The sequence below is a fragment of the Acanthopagrus latus genome, chromosome 6, assembly GCF_904848185.1.
Source record: "Acanthopagrus latus isolate v.2019 chromosome 6, fAcaLat1.1, whole genome shotgun sequence".
Lineage (NCBI taxonomy): Eukaryota > Metazoa > Chordata > Actinopteri > Spariformes > Sparidae > Acanthopagrus > Acanthopagrus latus.
Window position 1 is genome coordinate 15,427,552 of NC_051044.1, and position 20,004 is coordinate 15,447,555.

Here is a 20,004-nt window from a genome sequence, read left to right on the forward strand (position 1 = left end):
AATGCAAATGGAAAAAAATAAATCCCCGATGGAGATGACTGTGTTTCAGATGTTGTGAATGATTCGTTGTGTCTGTTGTGTCCTTCCAGAGGAAATGTGACCAGTACTGGCCGATGGAGAACAGCGAGCAATATGGAAACATTGTGGTGACGCTGAAAGGCACCAAAGTGCACGCCTGCTACACACTGCGGCGTTTTCTTATAAGGAACACTAAAGTTAAAAAGGTAACCAAATGGCATGGTGGATATTTGAGTGTAGTCGGCTATCTGAGTTTGTACATCGACGGACCTGATGTTACACTGTCTATTTTTAGAAAGACACAAACTGACACTGATTTCAAGTGAGTGAAATGGAAAGACAGAAATGGCTGCTGACAAGTGTATTTGAATAAAAACAGCATCATCCAGGAGGATTCCGTGGAGCGTGGTCACGTTTATCTGCCTTGTTCATGGCAAGGAACCTATAAAACCTTTTACAGGTTCCCTGGTTCGTAGCATGTTCTGCAACTAATCAATCAACCACAGAGTATACAATCTGCTTCCTGTTTACAACCGCACGCTCCTTCTCGGTGCTCATGAATGGTGATGTGACATGCATTTTCAGGTATTTCTGAAATGGCGCTAAAATGTTCATCTGGCTGGAGAATTGTACAATTGTACACATTGTACATGTGAACTAGGCCTGAACAAGTATCAGTCTGTACTTAAAACAACAGATGCAGCCGGTCCATGAAAGCTGCCCCCATGTAGAGTAAATGAGTCTGCATCGTGTTCTCACCAGGCTCACACTTCTGCTCTCATGTTTAGGGTCAGAAGGGGAACCCTAAAGGGAAGCTGAATGAGCGCATCGTGGTCCAGTATCACTACACTCAGTGGCCTGACATGGGAGTGCCCGAGTACACCCTCCCTGTCCTCACCTTCATCAACCGCTCATCAGCGGCCCGCACCGCAGACATGGGCCCCGTCCTGGTGCACTGCAGGTAGATCCCTTATCACCGAGCTCCCGGGCTGCATCAATATTGCTCATGAGCGCTCCACTCTCATATTTGCTTAACTGCTCCCTCTGTGGGCCTGCCATTATGCTCATATTGCTTTGTGCTCTGCTCCTCAGTGCAGGGGTCGGCCGCACAGGAACGTACATTGTCATCGACAGCATGCTTCAACAGATCAAGGACAAAAGCACAGTCAGCGTCCTGGATTTTCTCAAACACATCCGCACACAACGCAACTACCTGGTTCAGACCGAGGTAAGATTTTACGTGAATCATCCCTCGTGTTCTCAAACTGGATTTCCTCTCTTACATTTAAAAGGTCATCAATGGCTCGAACACTTCATGTATATCAATAAAACAATGTAAATGTTTAAATTTGTGTGTCTTTCTACTCAGGGTCGCTCTTCTGGAGACCCACAGCGTCAAAAGATATTGAACATAGCAACACAACACGTGTAGGCAGAGTGTAAATGAGAAATGTACATGAAATGTTATTTTATCAGGCTTCTATTCACTATTCAATAAGTGTCACACACAGTGCAGCTACCATACAAACTAAATTAAAAAATCTCTTAGTTTTCACAACTGAATAAACAGAATAAACAACCTGACCTTAAAGGACATCACTGTTTTACTTTGTTTTATATATTCTTACCTTGCCACTTTTCGAGCTTCAGTGTTGTGGGGACTTTATTTTCCTCAGAGAACAGCTTGTTTATTCAGTTGTGGAAATAAATTAATATTTCTGAGTTTGTTTTATTATCTCATTAATAGTGTAAATCTTGAAATTCTCAGTTTGAATTTCTTCTCCTGAACTACATATTGCTACTTTTATACAAAGTGATGGACACATCAGTGCATTCATAGTTAAAATCCATTGGATTCTTAAAAACTTTTGGTACTTTCAGTATATTTTGATGCTAAAATGTGAGACATGAAATTAAGCATTCAGTATTTTTCCACACCATGCTATTGCTAAATTAACTTCAAAATACATCTCTCACCCTGATTGCAGGCCATTTTAATGTCAGTGCCTTATTTCACTTATTTCACAAAGCCTCCTTTCCAGTGAGCATTTTGTTTCCTAATGCCACTTGTCACCACAGCCTTTGTGTGTCAGTCAAAGACAAACAGGCTGACAGGCTGTGATTGACTTTTGTTTCCCTCTGAATGAATTAACATCCAATCACATAACTGCCTCCGCTGGGATTAAATTAAAGTGACCCACCTTAAGAAGCTAGATGGAATGAACTGTCATAAAAGTGATCTGAGTTAAAAAAAAAAAAAAAAAAAGAAGAAGAAAAAAAAGAAAAAAAGGTTATTTCCAAATCTTGGGGTTACTTTATTCACCTGTAAGGGATATATGTGTACATATAAATATGTATTCCTTTTTCCCCCCTCAGGAGCAGTATATTTTCATCCATGACGCCCTAATGGAGAACATCATGAGCAGAGAGACGGAGGTCCCTGCCTGGCAGCTGCACAGTTACGTCAACAGCATCCTCACGCCCAACTCGACCGGCCGCACGCAGCTGGAGAAGCAGTTCAGGGTGAGTAAATACTCTGGGAGATGGACTATCCAACACCGTTTGAAGTTTGCATCACCGGCTGAAATCATGGCAGTCTTTGGATCTTGTTAGCGGCGTGCGCAGCGACTTTCAGGTTCCAGACGGGAATAGATTGGGAGTCTCTGATGTTGGCTGTAATAAAGTCATGTCTGTCACCCCTGCTGCCTCTTGCAAAGCCCGATGAATGTTTCATCAAGCTCCTGCTCTCTCCACATCAGGAGAAAGAAACTAATTGCTTGCACACAATGTCGCTTCCTCCTGAGCGTCACATGCTATTTATTAATGTGAAACACTTGCCGTGGTAGTAAACAACACTATATCTTTATTCTTTCATGCTTTATTTTAATCAGATTTTCCTTTTCCTCTGGTCTTTCTGCCCTCTATTTCTCTCTCACCAGCTCCTGACTCAGTGCAACACGCGCTTTCTGGAGTGCTTCAGCGCCCACAAAGACAGCAACAAGGAGAAGAACCGCAATTCCTCAGTGGTTCCCTGTGAGTATCTTATCTGCTTTACCAGAGCGCACACGCAGACGAGCTGAGGTTTTGGAGAAACAAGGTCATGTCGAACATGTATAGCCACTGCATTCAGGGGCGTCAGGAGAGCTGGTTGGAGTGGGTTTATACTGAAAGTAATAGGGGTGGTGGCCTGTAGATGAGTCACACAGCAACAGTATGTTTGTATTTGTAGGATAAAAGAATATTTGGACACTATAAAGAAGCGTTTTCTTCTCTGGGTTTGATTTTTTTTCCCTTTCGAAAAAATGTGAGTCAGACTCAGCATTTTAGTTTGTATTCTACATTTGCTGTTTTTCAGTCACGACATTATTAGAGACAATTCATTTTTCCAAAATTAGAATCTATTTCCATAATCCGTAAATTAATCTTTCTATGTGTTCTCTGCACCCTGGTGGTGGGGGGGGGGGGGGGCTTGTTGCTATAGCAACAGCGAAGACTGGTAATGAATGTGTGCATTATCAGCCAGTGTGAAATTTTAGAGACCTCGGTTTGAGATTTAATGTGTGTGTGTGTGTGTGTGTGTGTGTGTGTCTTTGCCTCTCCACAGCGGAGCGAGCAAGGGTCGGACTCACCACTCTGCCTGGAATGAAGGGAACAGATTACATTAATGCATCCTACATAATGGTACAGTGTGATATTCTGGCTTGTTGTGTGATTCTGAAGAAACTTTATTGACAGGTCTGACACTTCCTGGTGACACTTTCCTGGAAAATGATCAGTAGTCTGTCAGCTGTCATAATCATCCATCAGTATGAGCTGTATGATCTTCAGGGAGGCTAACTGCTCCGCTTTTGTCACCTCAGGGTTACTTCAGGAGTAATGAGTTCATCATTACCCAGCACCCTTTGCCCCACACCACCACAGACTTCTGGAGGATGATTTGGGACCATAATGCTCAGATTATTGTAATGCTGCCTGACAACCTGGGCCTGGTGAGTAACCCTGATGTAAAAATGTTGTTGTCTGATATTGTTTTGTTTTATTCGACTTCTAGATGAATGTTTCTTAATCTTTCACACCTCAGAAAATATAAGACTCTCCAAGTATCACAGCTATAACTAACTGACTGTATTCAATGCATTTCTGTAGACAAAAGTTCAACAACTGTACTATTTTTGAGATAACACTGAAAACTTTTTGAATTTCAAAGATTTTAATATTTCATAATTTCTCAGCAAGTTGGTCGTCTTGGCGATCACTGGGAAATGGAGGAGTTTTGTTTGTACGTTTTTTGTACTGGGTTAGGGTTGGGTTAGGGTTAAAACTACCTCTGCTCACTCGCCATAATAGTTTTTAATTTAGCTCGTCATTATTAAGGGGATGATAATTGCACATGCGCCGGGAATGAATATGACTACGTGGCAGACTGAAAAGAATATTAAACGAGTGACAAAACTTACATAAAATTACATTCATGTGTGCATATTTTTATTTGAAATTGAAATTATTTGTATTTTTATATTGTTGTGTGTCTTTAAATTTACTTTATTCCTCTGGGAACTCAGGGAGGGAGCTCATGTTACACTGATGGTATGCATAGCACAGTTTGAGAATAGTGGCTCTAGATCAGCAAATTCGAATTCAAGTCAAATCTGTAAAGAATAAAGGAAATTTAGTGATTTAAAAAAATGAACCTGAAACACGTCTTGTTTGACCTGCGGTTGGTTTTTCTGCAGGCTGAGGATGAATTTGTTTACTGGCCGAGTCGGGAGGAGGCCATGAACTGCATCGCCTTCACTGTCACACTCATCAGTAAGGACAGACTGTGCCTCTCCAATGAGGAGCAGATCATCATCCACGACTTCATCCTCGAGGCCACACAGGTACGATCTTTTGTCACACGTAGCCTGAAAACTGAAAACAACAAAATGTAACTTCCCACACAAAGACAGCAGATTGTTGAGTCTCATCTGCAGACACTTTAGCTCGGCAGCTCGGATCGAACGCCAACCCAACACATCTGTATTTTTCGACCTGGGGATGACATTCACCAATCAGCTGTCTTTTGTTTTGTTGCTTTAATGATTACTGTCACATCACAAAGTCAGGAGTTGCCATTCTTGTTGTGTGATGACTATGTTACCGTCCCAGAGCAAAACCCTATTTACGTCATGTCATGTATATACATGCATTACTAGAAGTGAGTCCTCTTCTGTGTGCGACAGGATGACTACGTTCTGGAGGTGAGACATTTTCAGTGCCCTAAGTGGCCCAACCCCGATGCTCCTCTCAGCAGCGCCTTCGAGCTCATCAGTGTGATCAAGGAGGAGGCCATGACTCGAGACGGCCCCACCATCGTGCACGATGAGTACGTCCCTCTTACCCCTATGGTGTAGATTTTCAGTAGAAGGTCATAAAGAAACGTCTTGTTGTTGTAACAGCTGCAGCGATTAGTAGATTAATTGATTAAGTAAAGTAATTAAAATTTTGGTAACTATTTTTAATCATTTCAGTTGTTTCAGAAATGTCAAAAATTAAATAGATCAAGCTTCTTGATGTAAATATAAGGATTTGGCTTCCTTAATGACATTAAATGGAGAGTCTTCATCGATAATGAACATAATAACTTGCAGCCCCGGTTGTCATGTTTTCAGTTATTCTCCTGAGATACTCACAAACACTTTGAGGACGATAGATTTTTGTCACACATCTAGATTTTAAGGGTTCCAAAGTCTCCTCAAATGTTGAATTACCCTGGATTTGTTCTTTGCTGTAGTGTTTGCAGTTGTACGGAAGGAAATGAGCCTTTAAATATGGACAGGCTTGATGTTTGAAAGTGCCTTTTGTGCATGCCAGTACCAAGAATCTCCAGGCAGCTACTGGCACAAAGCTAAGTACCACTCTGAAGTCTCCTAGTAACCAGGCAACCATAACAACTTCCACAGGCTTTTCCAGTTGTTCCTGCAGACCGCTGAGCCGCCAGCATCTCAGCTGCTGTTCATTATCAGCTTATTGATTAGCCCTCATCACTGAAGGTCCTAACACTTAAAGGTGCATTATGTAGTTTTGGGGTCTAATTTTTAATCAGACAACTGAATTTTCTTCATGGTCAAACAAACTAAATAAACAAACTGTCTTTGTTTTCATGACTGAGTAAAAAAAACTGACTTCAAAGGACAACACAGTTTCCTGCTGTTATATTTTGTTTATACTTGGTGGACCCTGCCACCTTTCTAGCTTCAGACCCTGATGCTAACTGCCAACGACCAGAATCTGCGTTGAAGAAATGCTGTTTTATCCTGAGTGCACGTATGTTCGTATCCTCTCAGACTGCCCTTAGTCAGGGTGACGGCGCAGCACTAAAACCAGAAACAGGCCTGCTCTTTGTCTTTTCTGAACACCTGAACCGGAAGTTTAGACAGACAGCTTATGTTGAACATCTCCTCACAGGTATGGAGCCGTGTCAGCTGGCATGCTCTGTGCCCTCACCACACTGTCCCAGCAGCTGGAGAATGAGGGCGTGGTCGACATCTACCAGGTGGCTAAGATGATCAACCTGATGAGGCCGGGAGTCTTCACTGATATTGTAAGTTTGTGTTTATGTCGCATAGAAACAAGGTCAGACAAGCTGGTTTTCATGCCTGTCACTGCTCTTGTCGACATCATTTCCTTCTCGTGAGCTATTTTATTGAGTGTCCTGTTAGTAAAATGGTCAGAGGGAAATCTCCCCTGATAGACAGTTACACAATGTCTACAGTCCACGCTGCAGGTTTGAGCAGAATAAAAGTATCTCGTCTTGGTGCAGACTGTGGAGCCTCATATTATTATTTAATTATCTCCTCATAAATTGTGAAGCCCAACTTATAACCCTCTCTGCAACATTTATGAACATGAAACTGTAGCTTTTTGCCTCCTCTGACCAAATCATCCTTCAAACCCTGAACAGGCTATATTTGGAAGTTCAGCCTCAACGACACACACCGAATGTGTCAATCATGCATGTGATCAATGCCCTGTACATTATCTGTTCAGCAAACAGACACGGTTACTGACAGACTGGTAAAGAGAGTGGAGCGTTGAGCTGCTAAAGAGCCAGATATTTTCCTCAGGAGACGGTGGAGACCAAAACAGAGCTTAAACAAGAGTGAATATTTTAATTGGGTTGGTTATGTGGACACAAACAGACAAATGTACTGTGTTAGTATAAGCACAAGTCATGTCTTGTTTAGGTGACCGCAAGTGGACTGTAGCAATTTTCATGGCCGCACTGTTTTTCTGAGGAGGGGGCAGAAAAACATTGAAACAGCTGACAGAAACACATGGCAACCACCATCACTAGTTTACATCAGTATGTGTTACACAACATGACATCGGCAGTTCCTTGGTAAAATATCTGTGGCTCTAGCAGCTAAACGCTCCACTGTGTTGTTCTCTGGTCAATTAGTAATTTTATCTGCCGTTTAGTGCCGGACAGGTAGTTCTTTCTTCTGAGTTTTTTTTTTTTGTCTTTCTTTTTCTAATAGAGGTCAGTGAGATTTGTTCTGAACAAACCTTACAGTAATTGTGTCGGGCATGAAGCCGAACCAATGAGCTTTAAAGCTGCAGAGAGCTGCAGTCGACTGTTAATTCTGTTTGGTTTCTCACTTTTGATTCAACGTCTGTATCAAAAATGATGAATGACTGTGTATCAGATGAAAGGATGTGATCTGTAGAGTTAAACGTGCTGCATGTTTGTGTTTGTGTGCACAGGAGCAGTACCAGTACCTTTACAAAGCCATGCTCAGCCTGGTGAGTAACAGAGAGTGCAGCCTGAGCCCCATGCACATGGACACTAATGGGGTTGTGGTGATTGCAGACGAGTCGGATCCTGCCGAGAGCATGGAGTCGCTCGTCTGAGGACATTCCTCCAGGCACTTAATTTGTACAAACTCAAGAACTTTTCTGAGGCCTTTTTTGCCAGACTATTGATTAAATGAATAACCTTATTACTTTTTATACTGATAAAAGTTTTTTCATATTTATGTTTTTGTCCTTTATTTCTTAAACGTTATCCTGCTGAGCGTTTGCACCTGTTTTAAGTTGACGCGAGGAAAAAGCAGCTCTGTCCAGTTTGCACTATACTATCAGTGTTACTGCCTAAATCCAATGAAGTGAGTGAAAAAAGAAAAAAAAAAAAAAAAGTTTCACAGCGAAACCCTGGCATCACGACACAACTGGGACTGTGGGGACCGCATTGAGACGAAACCTGAAGCATGAAGAACCAGGACGGGTGACGGCCATCCACTTCTGATAAAGTCTCAAAAACAAGACATCACATCACGACGTAGCCCAGCATGCATTATGTCACTTTGCCACATCGATCAAACTAACTGTTTTGAGGCTCCGCTCCACACGGATGAAGCTCTCTATCACACGTTAAGAGACGATTACCTGCCTAATCTTCACATATTGTCCAAATATCTCACTGCTGTCTTGTATAATGTACTTATGGCTTATTTTGTTCAAATGTGTTCGAACATCTTATGTGAACGTTTATTGCTTTTTACAGGGATTTATATTGTTATATTGTTTTGTAATATATATATATACATATATATTATATCCTTACTAGCCAACCAATGTTTTTTCTTTTTCCTTTTAAAAGTACTTTTACCTTTTTGTCCACTTGCCTTGACGTAGATTCATTTTGTTTTCAGATTCTATATCTTGTCATGAATATCAACAAAGCTTCATTTTTTTTCTCATCATTTTTTTTCCCCCCCAGCTTTTCTAACCTCAACTGTCAAATCTCAACAGTTAACAAGTGTAATGGGTATCTGTGTTTGACGCAGTACAGTGTCTACAAAAACAATATTCACCCCAGTCCCACTCGCTTGTTTTATTGTTTTACTAAATGGAGTCGCAGTGGATGTAATCATGATTTAGATTTGACGCTGATCAGAAGAAGAAACAAATGCCAACAAATTGATTCATTGGCATTTCTAAGTGGTACTATTGTCGGCGCCACATTTGCAAAGACAACTGGAAACATTTCCGTTGTCCTCCGTTCTCCGCTTTATCCACAGGACAAAATGTGAGTTTGTTTAATCATTAGCCTGCAATACAAATAGATTGCCAGTTAACATTTCTTTTCCCAGCTGACCGCGTGCCCGTCGACAGACAAAATCATGTGATAGCGAGGTTTATAGGGAACCAGTGTAAACTCCGATGGTTTCATTATGTTATATGCATGACACTGCGAAATTAACATTTATGTCATTATGATACCTTGAAAGAAAATCCAAAGTTGAATGGACAGGTGTTCAGCACCTTCAGTATTTATTAATTTAATTATACATTGAATCTATGTGGATAGCTTTGTACATCCGGACACGCCTTTTTTATTTTTTAACGTCATCAAACTCTGATGAGTTGAATGCGGACTCTGTAGGGCTTCCTTAATGCTCCACTGCGCCCCAATATCAATACCATAGTTTTCTTTGTTTTACCAAATACCTCAATTTCGACATAGTGGTAATAATGTAGGGATGACTACTGGTGCCTTGACAAAATATGAGATTCTTTTGATAGACTGTCATCAGGATCATGGCTAAAGACAACTATTGAAGAAGAAAATAAGAAATATTCAAGATAAAAATTCTCCTGTGCTCGCAGAACGAACACCAAGGGCCAAGATCCCAGTCCTTACTACTAGCTGCACGGCTAACTGAGCTAACTAGCTAATGACAGCTACAGTTAGCTAGTTACTCCGATGATACGTTGACCCCTGATTCTTACATATTGCATCTTTAACTGTAATGTTGCATTTAAAACCAGGAACAAACAACATTTACACTATATCAAGTTATCCAAACTTTAAGACAATGACACAATAATGATATAATATAAATACATTCAGCTGCCATCAGACTGTGAGAGAGTTTCACCTCATGCCACTTAACTGGTCTGGACTCAGTCTAGACTTTGACTCAGCCGCTCCCAGACATTAGCATTGTTCTTGTGAAGACAGTTCTGTGCAGCCGGGGCTTTATATTTCATCATTGGTCTGGTCTGATAAAAAAAAAAAAAAAAAAGAACCTTGCAGTTCTCTCACACAAATCCTCCAGGATTTTCTTTATCTTTTACCCGTCTGCCTGCTGCCTCAGCAGGCCTCGTGATAAGGATGGTGCGTTTCTGCAGATGTACAGTGTTTGGCTTCCACTCCACGTAACATTTAGGATCACCAGCTCTTAAAACCTTCAGCTTTGTCGCAAAGTCTCACACATGCTTTCATGCGAGTTCTTTGCAGCTTTTCCATAAAGCTGCGGCTGGTTTAACACCTGGACGATTTCTCTGATCTCAGTTATGAAACCCCGTCGCTTCTTTCAGAGCTCCCTCGGCCTCTTCATTCTCAAAACAATCACAATCTGCTCCGGGCAGATTGAAAAGCCGTGCCAAACTGTTTTTAATTTTTATCATCATTTTTAAGGATATACAGTGCCTTGGTAATGTTCTCGTGTCCTTCCTCCCTGATTAGTGCTTTTCAGTTAACGTGCCACAGAGTTATTTGGAGTATTCATTTGTTTTCATGATGCAGTTTTCCCGGGGAAATTGACTAATTAACCTCCAGGTTAAACCTAAAATAGCTTGATTACACACAGCTCTGTTCAACTTCAACAAGCGATAATTTAGATATGGCAGCAATAGCTCCAGACTTTTATTTCTATATATTTTGATCAGTGTAATAAATCCTAAATACATCCACTCTGATTCAAAGTTCTAAATGAATGAAACAAGCAAACAAAACAAAACAAAAGAATCCAAAGGTGGTGAACACTTTTCTGTAGGCACTGTAGTTTCTTTTTTTGGGGGGTGGGGGTTGATGCTTTATTTGTAACCAAAGATGTGGTTCCAGTTTTGCAACATGTAAGTGGTTTTGTCCTGAGATCTATTTAATCAACTAGAACTTTAAAAAAAAAAAAAAAAAAAAAAAAAAAAGATGATGAAAAAAAAAAAGGTTAAATCTTGCAGTACAGATTACCAGTGTCAGCGGTGTGAATTTAACATTTAACAGTTCAGCGTGTTTGTGTCCTCAGGATTACAGACGCTAATCGGAGTACATGAAGCTTTCCTCACAGTAGCTAGATGAGATGGATTGACTTAAAGTTCGGACTGTAGAGTGTGTTTCGTTTGGGCTGACATTCTATTTTATGGCTGTTAATAACAAGCCCTTTTCAACCCCAACCACCCCTCTCTCTCTCTGTCTCTCTCTCTCGATTGATTTATATGTACCCTCCTCTAATGTCACGCACTCTGTTATGATGGAAATCTTTTTTTTTTTCTTTCTCCTCTGAACACCTGACTTCTCTGACAAAAGGGGGAGTGAAAACTCTCCAACATTTGGAGAAACAGTCCAGATTTCGAGATCGCTTTGCTCTGCGACACAAACTTTCTTTGCAGCAATGTATTTCCTTTTTTTTTTTTTTCTTTTCCTTTCTTTTTTTTCACACATTGAAAAACACGAGTGCTGTGGTGGCTGAACACTTCAAAAAGCAAATGTCTTTGACTTTAATGTAATCTTTGTGACCATAGAAGTTTATATTTTCATACGAATATTTGGTTTGTATAGTGACCCTGTAACAGATTGTACTTTTGTGGGAAATGTATTATCCAGTTCTCCACAGCAGAACCCCCCCACCTGCCCCTCTGAGGTCCGTGCTGATATTTAACCCCAGACTTTTTTTTTTCCTGACATTTGCTCTACGGTCCAGGGAATCCAGTATGTTAGCCTCAGTGCATTTCAGCCAGGTTGGTCGTTCGGTCTATTTTGTAACTTAAAATAAATAATGAAATGGTTTTGTCCATCATATCACATGTTTATATGATAGTATCATAGCCATATACACTCTATGATGCTGTCATATACCATATTATAGTGTACTAGTGTTATTTAATAGGTAATCTGTATTGCTATACATTAAATAAAGTTTGGGTTTGGGTGCACAGCATCCTTGTGTCACATGGAACTGCTGATGGAGGAGTGTTGACTTGAAGTGATGAAGCAAAGAAGCAGCCTGTTCGTCCTGTCGCCCCCTGCTGTCAGCCTGCCACCAAACAGCAGAGGTGGAAAAAGTATTCAGATCCTTTACTGAAGTAAAAAAATAAAAAATAAAAAAAATAGCAACACCACATGTAAGACTCAGCATATGTAAGCATGTCCTGGAGTTGTTTGGCCACTTTATCAACCTCTTACATTATGTAATTTGCGTAAATTATATTTGTGTGATCACAGATTTTCTTTATGCTGCTGTAGAATAATGAGGAACTTTAACGTGTTGGAGGAGGAAATTAAATTTTTCTCTGATATGTGGTGGACAAGAAGTGGTGAGGTATTATAAATTAGTTTAACACGTAAGACTCAAGTACTGGTGAGTTAGCTGTGGCCCACAACGTGAGGCTCTTGAGCCAAAATCTTAGATTTATTTGGATCTTGGCAAATGAGTCAAATTAAAAGTAAGCCGAATTGGCTATTAACAGCTCTCATTTGTGATGTACCCATGAATGTGCTGACACCTACCACCAGATTGCTTCTGACACTGAAACGACTCAAATGTGATGATTCTCAGGCCAGGTCTGGAGTTATAGGGAGCAGCAGTATCTAAAAGTATCTGAAGGTAAAATGCAGTACAGTGATTAGTTACTTTCCACCACTGACAAACCAGCACTTTTATAGATCTTTCATTACATCTGTAAACGCGCAGCAAGTAAACATGACAGAGGGTGCACATGTACAGTAATTTTTATTTAGAGGCCACAGCTCTTGCATATTACAACTGTTGGCTTTCATAAGGCAAAAGCAAGAATGAATCCACCAGCTAAATTCACACAGAAAACAGAAAGCGTTTTGGGGAGGGTGGGAACCCACAGGCATGCAGCGATGGCTCAGAATGCAATGTACAGCATTTTATATTTATATATATATTTATATAATATATACAAAACAACAGTGAGACCCAAACAAATGCCAGACATCTCATTCTACACAATTACAGAACAAAGACGGACCAACTTTTTTTTTTTCTTAATAAAAAAAATTATTTTTGCTCTTTTCTCTGTAAAAGTGCAACTCAATTAAAATAGAACCTGTTTCAAGGCCTTCTTAATGTTGAAATAAAAATAGAATCTCCCAAGTTATCAAAATGGAGCTATGAGAATATTGCATCTCTAGAATACCCACTCGTTGAAGTTCAAGATTCCTGTTGAATCGTGTCTAATTAGTAATTGAGATAAGATCACATAGCATCGACACATGATAAAAACGCGGGTCTAGACTTACTGTTGATGTTAATAACAGTGAGTAGACGACAGTGTATCTGTAACAGCCGTAAACAAATACAGAGGTTTATTTTCAGTTTGAAGCAGTTGGCATTCACTTAAAAACAGACGAGACAAAGAAAAGGGTCCACACACTCATCATCACGACAATGTACCATTAATGAATGTAGAATACGACAAAGAAGCGCCATATAGGTTTGCATTGGACAGGGACACACCTATTAATCTCACTCAACATTGTCAAACAAATGGTTCTCCATATTGCTTAGTAACACATAGAAATGAATTTAGAAATGAATGAATCAAAGATAGGTGCTATCTTTATCATGACACAGCTAAACTGCCAATCATTTATTTTTTAACATTTTTATTTTGATTTTTCCTCAGTATAAGTACTATTTTTTTTATTTTTTTATAGTTAATAGTTCCTTCATAGGCATTTTCGAGCTGACAAAGAGGTCCTAGAGTGGCTATCTGAGTTGGTACATGCATCGGTAACCAGGCTAAAGTCAAAAGTGTGAAAGGGGGGTCGGGGTGAGAAGGGTTCAGGGCGGGAAGGAGGGAGGGCTGGAGTGTCGGTGTTCGGGCTCTAGTCGTCCTCTTCGTCCTCCTCATCGCTGTCCTTCATTGAGATGCCCTGCATGCCTCCTTCCCTCACCGAGGCAGTGGCCTCCTCCAAGGTCAGCCTGTTGCGCACCGTGTCGTACATCTTACTGTTGAGGGTGGAGTCGAGGACGCCCTGCAGGCGGAAGTCCCGGTACTTTTTCTGCAGGGAGGAGGGAGATCCATGAGTACAGCGTGTGGACACAATCTTTGTGTCTTTCCACTCCTAAGCTATGGTGTTAAAAAATGTCCAGAACATTTTGACCCTTTTGGATATTAAATGTCATCACTTCATCATTTTATCCTATTAAACATTTGTGTGAAGTTTTGTCCCAATTATTATATTAACAGTTGAGCAATGGTAAGAAATCTTATCAGTTCATCCTCGATGATGATGGCGGTCACAAAGTGTTTTTGAGATATCATATTCACAATAACGGGACGACCCCAAGACATAATACTTATTGAGCATTATTTTCTGAGGTTCAACCTATTAAGGCAGCTTGATATATATATTTATTTCACCTCTAAAATGTATCTGTGTAAACCTGTTTTTGTAATTATAGGCCTGTCATAGAAAACAATACATTCCTAAAAAGTTCTATTAATTAAGACGTAGCTAGCATACATAGTACACAATGAGCAATGTAACACCTGATTATGGTTGTACGATCTGCTCTGTAACCACTAAAATGCAAGTAAGGGACAAAGAAAGAGGATGGCGTTTGGCAATCAAGAAGTGGCACAGTGAAATCTAAACCATTATTAATACTGACAATAATCGAGTTTGCTGATAATTCACAAAGTCAGTAAGAATTCCCTTGATTGGATCGTCCGAAAACCAGCTAGAATACGTGATTTACAGACACATCCGTCACTGAATGCAGTACCTGCAGCTGAAGCTCGGCTTATGGTCACTGTGATTTTTGCATTTCTGCTTCTCTAAAATACAGTGCGAGGGAATCTTGACGATTGGTCGTCCTCACCTTTGTAATCCTGATGAGGATTTTTAGCTGGTAGACGTGGAGCTGCTGATCCATGCGTTCAGTGAGCCAGGTCCCCAGCAGGTTCATGGTGGCAGTGTACCATTGCTGAAACACATAAACACAACGCTCTCCAGCAAAACACACACTCACACACATACTCAAGACATCTTGACGTAAAACTAACCTTTAGGACGCACGAGGACACCTAACACACAGTGTATATTAACGTTCAAGCTCCCCCATGTGTGTATTCAAGCATCACTTCAATATAAAACCTCTGGGCCGCTTAAACACATGTGAGGCTACGTTTCATCTGACCCACGTGTACTCCACACACACACACCAGTTAGCGAGGATTAATGAGTCTCTATCCTAGTTCACAAGACAAACTCTCTTGCATTTCATGAGTCAGAATTGGGAGTCAATGCAAGTTATCGGGCTGAATTAACGGAAGAATGAAGTCATGTTCAAAATAAATCTTATCGCCGACAAAGAAATTAACAAGCCACTGTGTCGAGTGCTTGTTTCAACTGTTTCTCTTTGTCATGCATTTCTAATACAGGGAAATGAAAATAACTATTCTGTCTTCATCTGGTGCTTTAAGAGCCCCTGAAAACTTCGCCTTGGATATGAATGAATAAAATCAGTTAAGGTTTTGGGAAACCACTTCCTCTGGCATTTTTAACAATGAATTTAATGCTCAGGGTCTGAGCTAAGCTGTCTCATCGGGACCGAGTCAGTGGTGAGTTATTTTAACTTGCTAACAAGGTTAATTACGTCACATACATTGTGTGACTGAAGTTATGTATGTAACAAAGGTACATTCATTAATAATGCCGAACCATGAGGTCTTCTTCCTCCTAACCGAGTAGTTCCAGTGCCTGAACCTAACCAGACTGCAACCTGAGGCCGAAGGTCCAGTGCGCCTGTCGTAGGTACGCTGCAGCAATCATGTTGTTCCAGGAACAGAAATTCATGTTTCTGGCAGTCGACCCTTTGAGCTGTAAAGGTATGAAGATGTGTTTTAAACATGCTGTTTGGTGGATTTTGTTACCACTGGACAGTCAGGCTCAGCGTTCCCCTCCTCCTTCTGGTCTGTATGCTAGGCTAAGCTAACCATCTCCTGGTTAAGGCTCCATATTGAGTAGGTGGACATGAGAGTGACATCATCCAACTCTTGGAAAGACAGTGAAGAAGTGAATCTGTTTCTTTTATGTGGCTCAGCATCATAAGACACTGATTGAGAAAACAAGTTTTCAGGGCCCTTAAAGGCTTCACCTACCTACCTACACTCATGCATGACTTAAGTCACTGACGTATTTTAGAAAGAACATGAAAACTGGTCCAATTAAATTTTTACCAAAATGACAAATTTACTCTCATTAAGTTTTATAGATTAACATCTACTAATATACTTTGCTACTATCTTGAATTTGGGCTTTCCTGTTTGCTTCAGTATATGCTCCCAACACACACACACACACACACGCAGGCAAACCAAAAGTTTGACATCCGCACACAGACTCTATTTATACTGCAGCACTCTGAAGAGCTGCGAGGAGCAATTTTAGAGGAAACACTCAGAGCACTGGTGCTACTGCTACTTGAGGAAAAATAATAAAGCAGAAGGAAGTCATAGGGCGTCGACAGATTTATCTTTCGTGAACTGTAATTACCCTTTGAAATCCGAAAAAGAAAATGTTCTCCGAGTCAATATTTTGTAAAAGCTGCATGGCCCATCAATTATTGAAGGCAATTACTTAGCCTTTATTTATAATTTATTCAAGTAGAAAATGCAGGGCTGCATTTAAATCCCCGACACTGAATGGAGAAAACGACTACTGTATGGGGAGTTGAAATTATAGTTTTGACACGAGTTCATTAGCAAAAGAAAAATAGAATGAAAGTGAGTAAATGGTTAGCAGGCAGGGAGCGGCGGTGCTATTTTCTTGTACCTTTTTTTTGTTTTCTTTCTTTCTCCACTTTGCTTTGGCTGGTCGTTTCCCAGACTGTGTACATGTTTTTTTTTTTTTAAAGTTACAAGAGAACAGCACCCAAGTCTAATAGAAAAAACAGTCGTCATACCTCCAGTCCCAAGAAAAGAAGTCAACTTTAAACATGTGAGTAGGCAGGAACGCAGAGAAGCTTTTTTTTTTTTTTTTTTTTTTTTTTTTTTCCTTAGGCCTGAATTTGAAGTGGATCTTAATTTGTATGTTTGTTGAGGTTTTTCTTTTTCTTCTTCTTCTTCTTCTTTATTTTAAATCAAGATTGGGGTGAATGGTTTGTTAAAGGTTTCGAACTTTGCGGCCTGGATATGCAGATGCCTGTCCACTTCACAGTCGAGTTGAGCGTGCAGTGCATGCAGACCTCGCAGGTGGGTGGGTGGCAGAGTACGTGCTAAGGAAAGACTGCTTGTATGTGCAAATGAGGCAGAACTTTGAGGAGGAGGGTCATGCTAGAAGATGTACACAGGAAGATTATTTGACTCTAAAATCATGCCAACCAACATAATGTGATAAAACAACGCAACGCAACACTAGAGATAAGTGCCACTTTTTTTTTTTTTTTTTTTTTTTTAATAGAGGAGGCAGCAGGAATGGTGTTAATCAGAAAAAGAGGAGATAAAAAGGATTGAAATGAATCAGTGAAAGAAAGAGAGATAAAGTAGAGCCTATGCAACATCTAGGAACGTTTTTTTTTTTTTCCCACATGCATGCAAATGGATGGATGGATGGATGGAGATGCATTCAAATGAAAGAGAAAAACACTGACATCCTATTAGTAAAGAATAGTTTTAAAAAACACTATAAAACTGAAACATTCACAGCTTGAGAAATCTTCAGAAGATTTTTTTTTTTTTTTTTTTCAACACGACAGTGCTGGGTAGGATTTCGCCGCACTTTGGGGCCACACAGAGGACACGAGGTGGGGGGGGGACTGCACAGTAGAAAAAACTTGACAACACAGGAGGGGGGGGGGCAGTGTGGACCTACAAAGACAGAAGCAGACCCACACTTCACACCAGCGTCACTCCTCACTCCAAAATGAACGGAAAATAAAAATAAAAATCATATTTATCTGGCGCAAGACTCGCGCGTCTACAGCCAACACAGAAATATGAAACCAGAGGGCGCTTGCTTCTCAGTATCCCTCAGACATAAAAAAAAAAAAAAAAAAACTCACTGAGAATCGGTCACACACACAAAGCCATCACACACCTGCAGAGACACAGGTCTGTACAAATAGTTTCTGAATGACATGAAGCACACACATCACAGCATTATGTGTCGTTCAAACCACACATGGAGGACACATCGCTGTCAATGTATCCCGTTTAAGGATTATGTTTTTGTAAGTCAGTGCTCTCTTCATCCTCTGACACAGTGGTCCCCAACCGGATTTCTGCCTTGTGACCTTTAAACGTCGTGCCTTCTTATAACCCCTTGACCAAAAGTACGTGGAGTTCTATTAACTGTGAGACCTCTAATGACGCTTCCGCCTCAAACTGCTGCGGTCTTGCAGGCTGTTGCACCAGCTTGGCAAAGTTTGAATGCAGTGGAGGAGCAGCAGAAACTACCTGCACCATACAGGTTAGGCCAATTATTACTTCCGCCAAGGAGGTTCGTTTGTTTCTCTGTTGGTTTGTTGTCAGCAGGATTACACATGAACTACTAAACAGATGGTTACAAGACGGGTCTCAGCTCAGAACAGACCTCTTAAACATTTGGTGCAGATCCAGGATTTTTTTTTTTCTCATTCTCCTTATTGTACAATGATAGGATTGGGTTTTTCTTTGCTCTTTTGCAGGGGTGCTTGATGATGGAGTGGCTTATTTGAAGTACAGGGCTACAGAGTTTGATATTGGATTAGACTTGATTTGATTGAAGGGGATTGTTGGGTCTTGGCAGAGAGGTATGCACACTACTTAGTGATATTATAATTTTTTTCAATTAAATGATGAATCATTTGGTCCATACGTTATTGAGTTGTTAAAAATGTTCATCCTAAGACCCTTTGCTTGTCCAAAAGCCCTGGTTCCTCGTTCAGTATCCTCTGATAACATGATTTCCGTCAGTGTTTGTAGTTTGCATGCAATTAGTTGACTAATCAATTTGTTGATCAAAATAATTAATTGCCAAGTTTTCAGATGATCCATTAATTGTTTAAGTGATTTCTGTCAAGTAAAAACGCTGGTTCCACCTTCTTAATTGTACGTCTTTGCAACTTCTCTTTTTCTTTTATGACGGTAAAAGAAGAATCTCTGGGTTTTGGACTGAACAAAATAAGCAATTTGAAGATATTGCTTTGAGCTCTTGGAAATTCTGATGAGAATTACTTTTCATACTGTTCTGACTTTTATTGATGGCACGTCTCACAATTTATCACATAGTTGTGTGAAATAACTAGGAGGTTAATCGCTTTTTAAGATGATCATTAGTCCCAACCCCGCATGCCACAACTCTGGTCTAACGACTTGATATTGCGTCATTCTAAATAGTTTTTCTTGCTTTACTCCAAACTTCTTTCCTCAGCCAGTCTCCTGACTGCTAACAAAGTCTGGACAGTCGGTCACTGGACACTGCTTGTCAATCACTTAGTGCAGAGAGCAGGTGGGCTTTGTGAAGTATTTTGGAAAAAGCAGCCAATTAGTTTTCTGTCAATCGACTAATTGGTTCACATCTAGTGAGAGAATGTGGAGAAAAATTACACTTGTCTCGGGCAGGTATAGATCACTTCTTATTATCTGGAGACACTAATTATAGAATTATAGAATTTTTTTTTTTTCTTGAAAGAGAGTTTTGATTTCTGAACTTTGACAGAAGCAATCAATAAATGACTGTTTTGTTATCAGTATCATACATTATTCTACTTCATGTATCATGAGTCTGTTGTTGCTTAATTTCCGTCTTTCTCTCTAATTTCATCAGTGATTCACAAGTGGTGAAAACATAACTTGCTTTTATGTTTTCACCACAGTGGATTTAGTTTAATTATAGTTTAAGATTACAAGGTGGGATAACACACAAGTAATGACTTCAGTGTAATTCTACCTGCTCACAACGTAGCAGTTAGCGTTCACGTCATA

At 40.2% G+C, this 20,004-nt stretch overlaps 2 protein-coding genes across 19 annotated transcripts in view; one reads left to right on the forward strand and one right to left on the reverse strand.

Moving 5' to 3' along the window:
* The window catches only part of ca16b (carbonic anhydrase XVI b), a 113,221-nt gene extending 101,208 nt beyond the window's left edge, over nucleotides 1-12,013 (forward strand). Inside the window, exons 19-29 of one of the 2 annotated variants that reach the window (XM_037100566.1) lie at nucleotides 90-224; nucleotides 807-979; nucleotides 1,111-1,246; nucleotides 2,395-2,541; nucleotides 2,958-3,051; nucleotides 3,623-3,699; nucleotides 3,879-4,007; nucleotides 4,752-4,898; nucleotides 5,241-5,383; nucleotides 6,466-6,601; nucleotides 7,765-12,013. In XM_037100566.1, coding sequence (XP_036956461.1) covers nucleotides 90-224; nucleotides 807-979; nucleotides 1,111-1,246; nucleotides 2,395-2,541; nucleotides 2,958-3,051; nucleotides 3,623-3,699; nucleotides 3,879-4,007; nucleotides 4,752-4,898; nucleotides 5,241-5,383; nucleotides 6,466-6,601; nucleotides 7,765-7,911 — 1,464 coding nt within the window. In that variant the 3' untranslated portion in view covers nucleotides 7,912-12,013. Of the gene's footprint in view, nucleotides 1-89; nucleotides 225-806; nucleotides 980-1,110; nucleotides 1,247-2,394; nucleotides 2,542-2,957; nucleotides 3,052-3,622; nucleotides 3,700-3,878; nucleotides 4,008-4,751; nucleotides 4,899-5,240; nucleotides 5,384-5,791; nucleotides 6,158-6,465; nucleotides 6,602-7,764 lie in introns of those variants that run through there. The other variant, XM_037100567.1, reaches the window with a different exon arrangement.
* Nucleotides 12,014-13,338: 1,325 nt separating this feature from the next.
* cadpsb (Ca2+-dependent activator protein for secretion b) overlaps nucleotides 13,339-20,004 on the reverse strand; it is a 74,612-nt gene continuing 67,946 nt past the window's right edge. For all 17 annotated transcript variants that reach the window (XM_037101326.1, XM_037101325.1, XM_037101327.1 and 14 more), the window contains 2 exons: nucleotides 14,919-15,023; nucleotides 13,339-14,095 (listed from right to left, as the gene is read on the reverse strand). In XM_037101326.1, coding sequence (XP_036957221.1) covers nucleotides 13,919-14,095; nucleotides 14,919-15,023 — 282 coding nt within the window. In that variant the 3' untranslated portion in view covers nucleotides 13,339-13,918. The remainder of the gene's footprint in view (nucleotides 14,096-14,918; nucleotides 15,024-20,004) is intronic.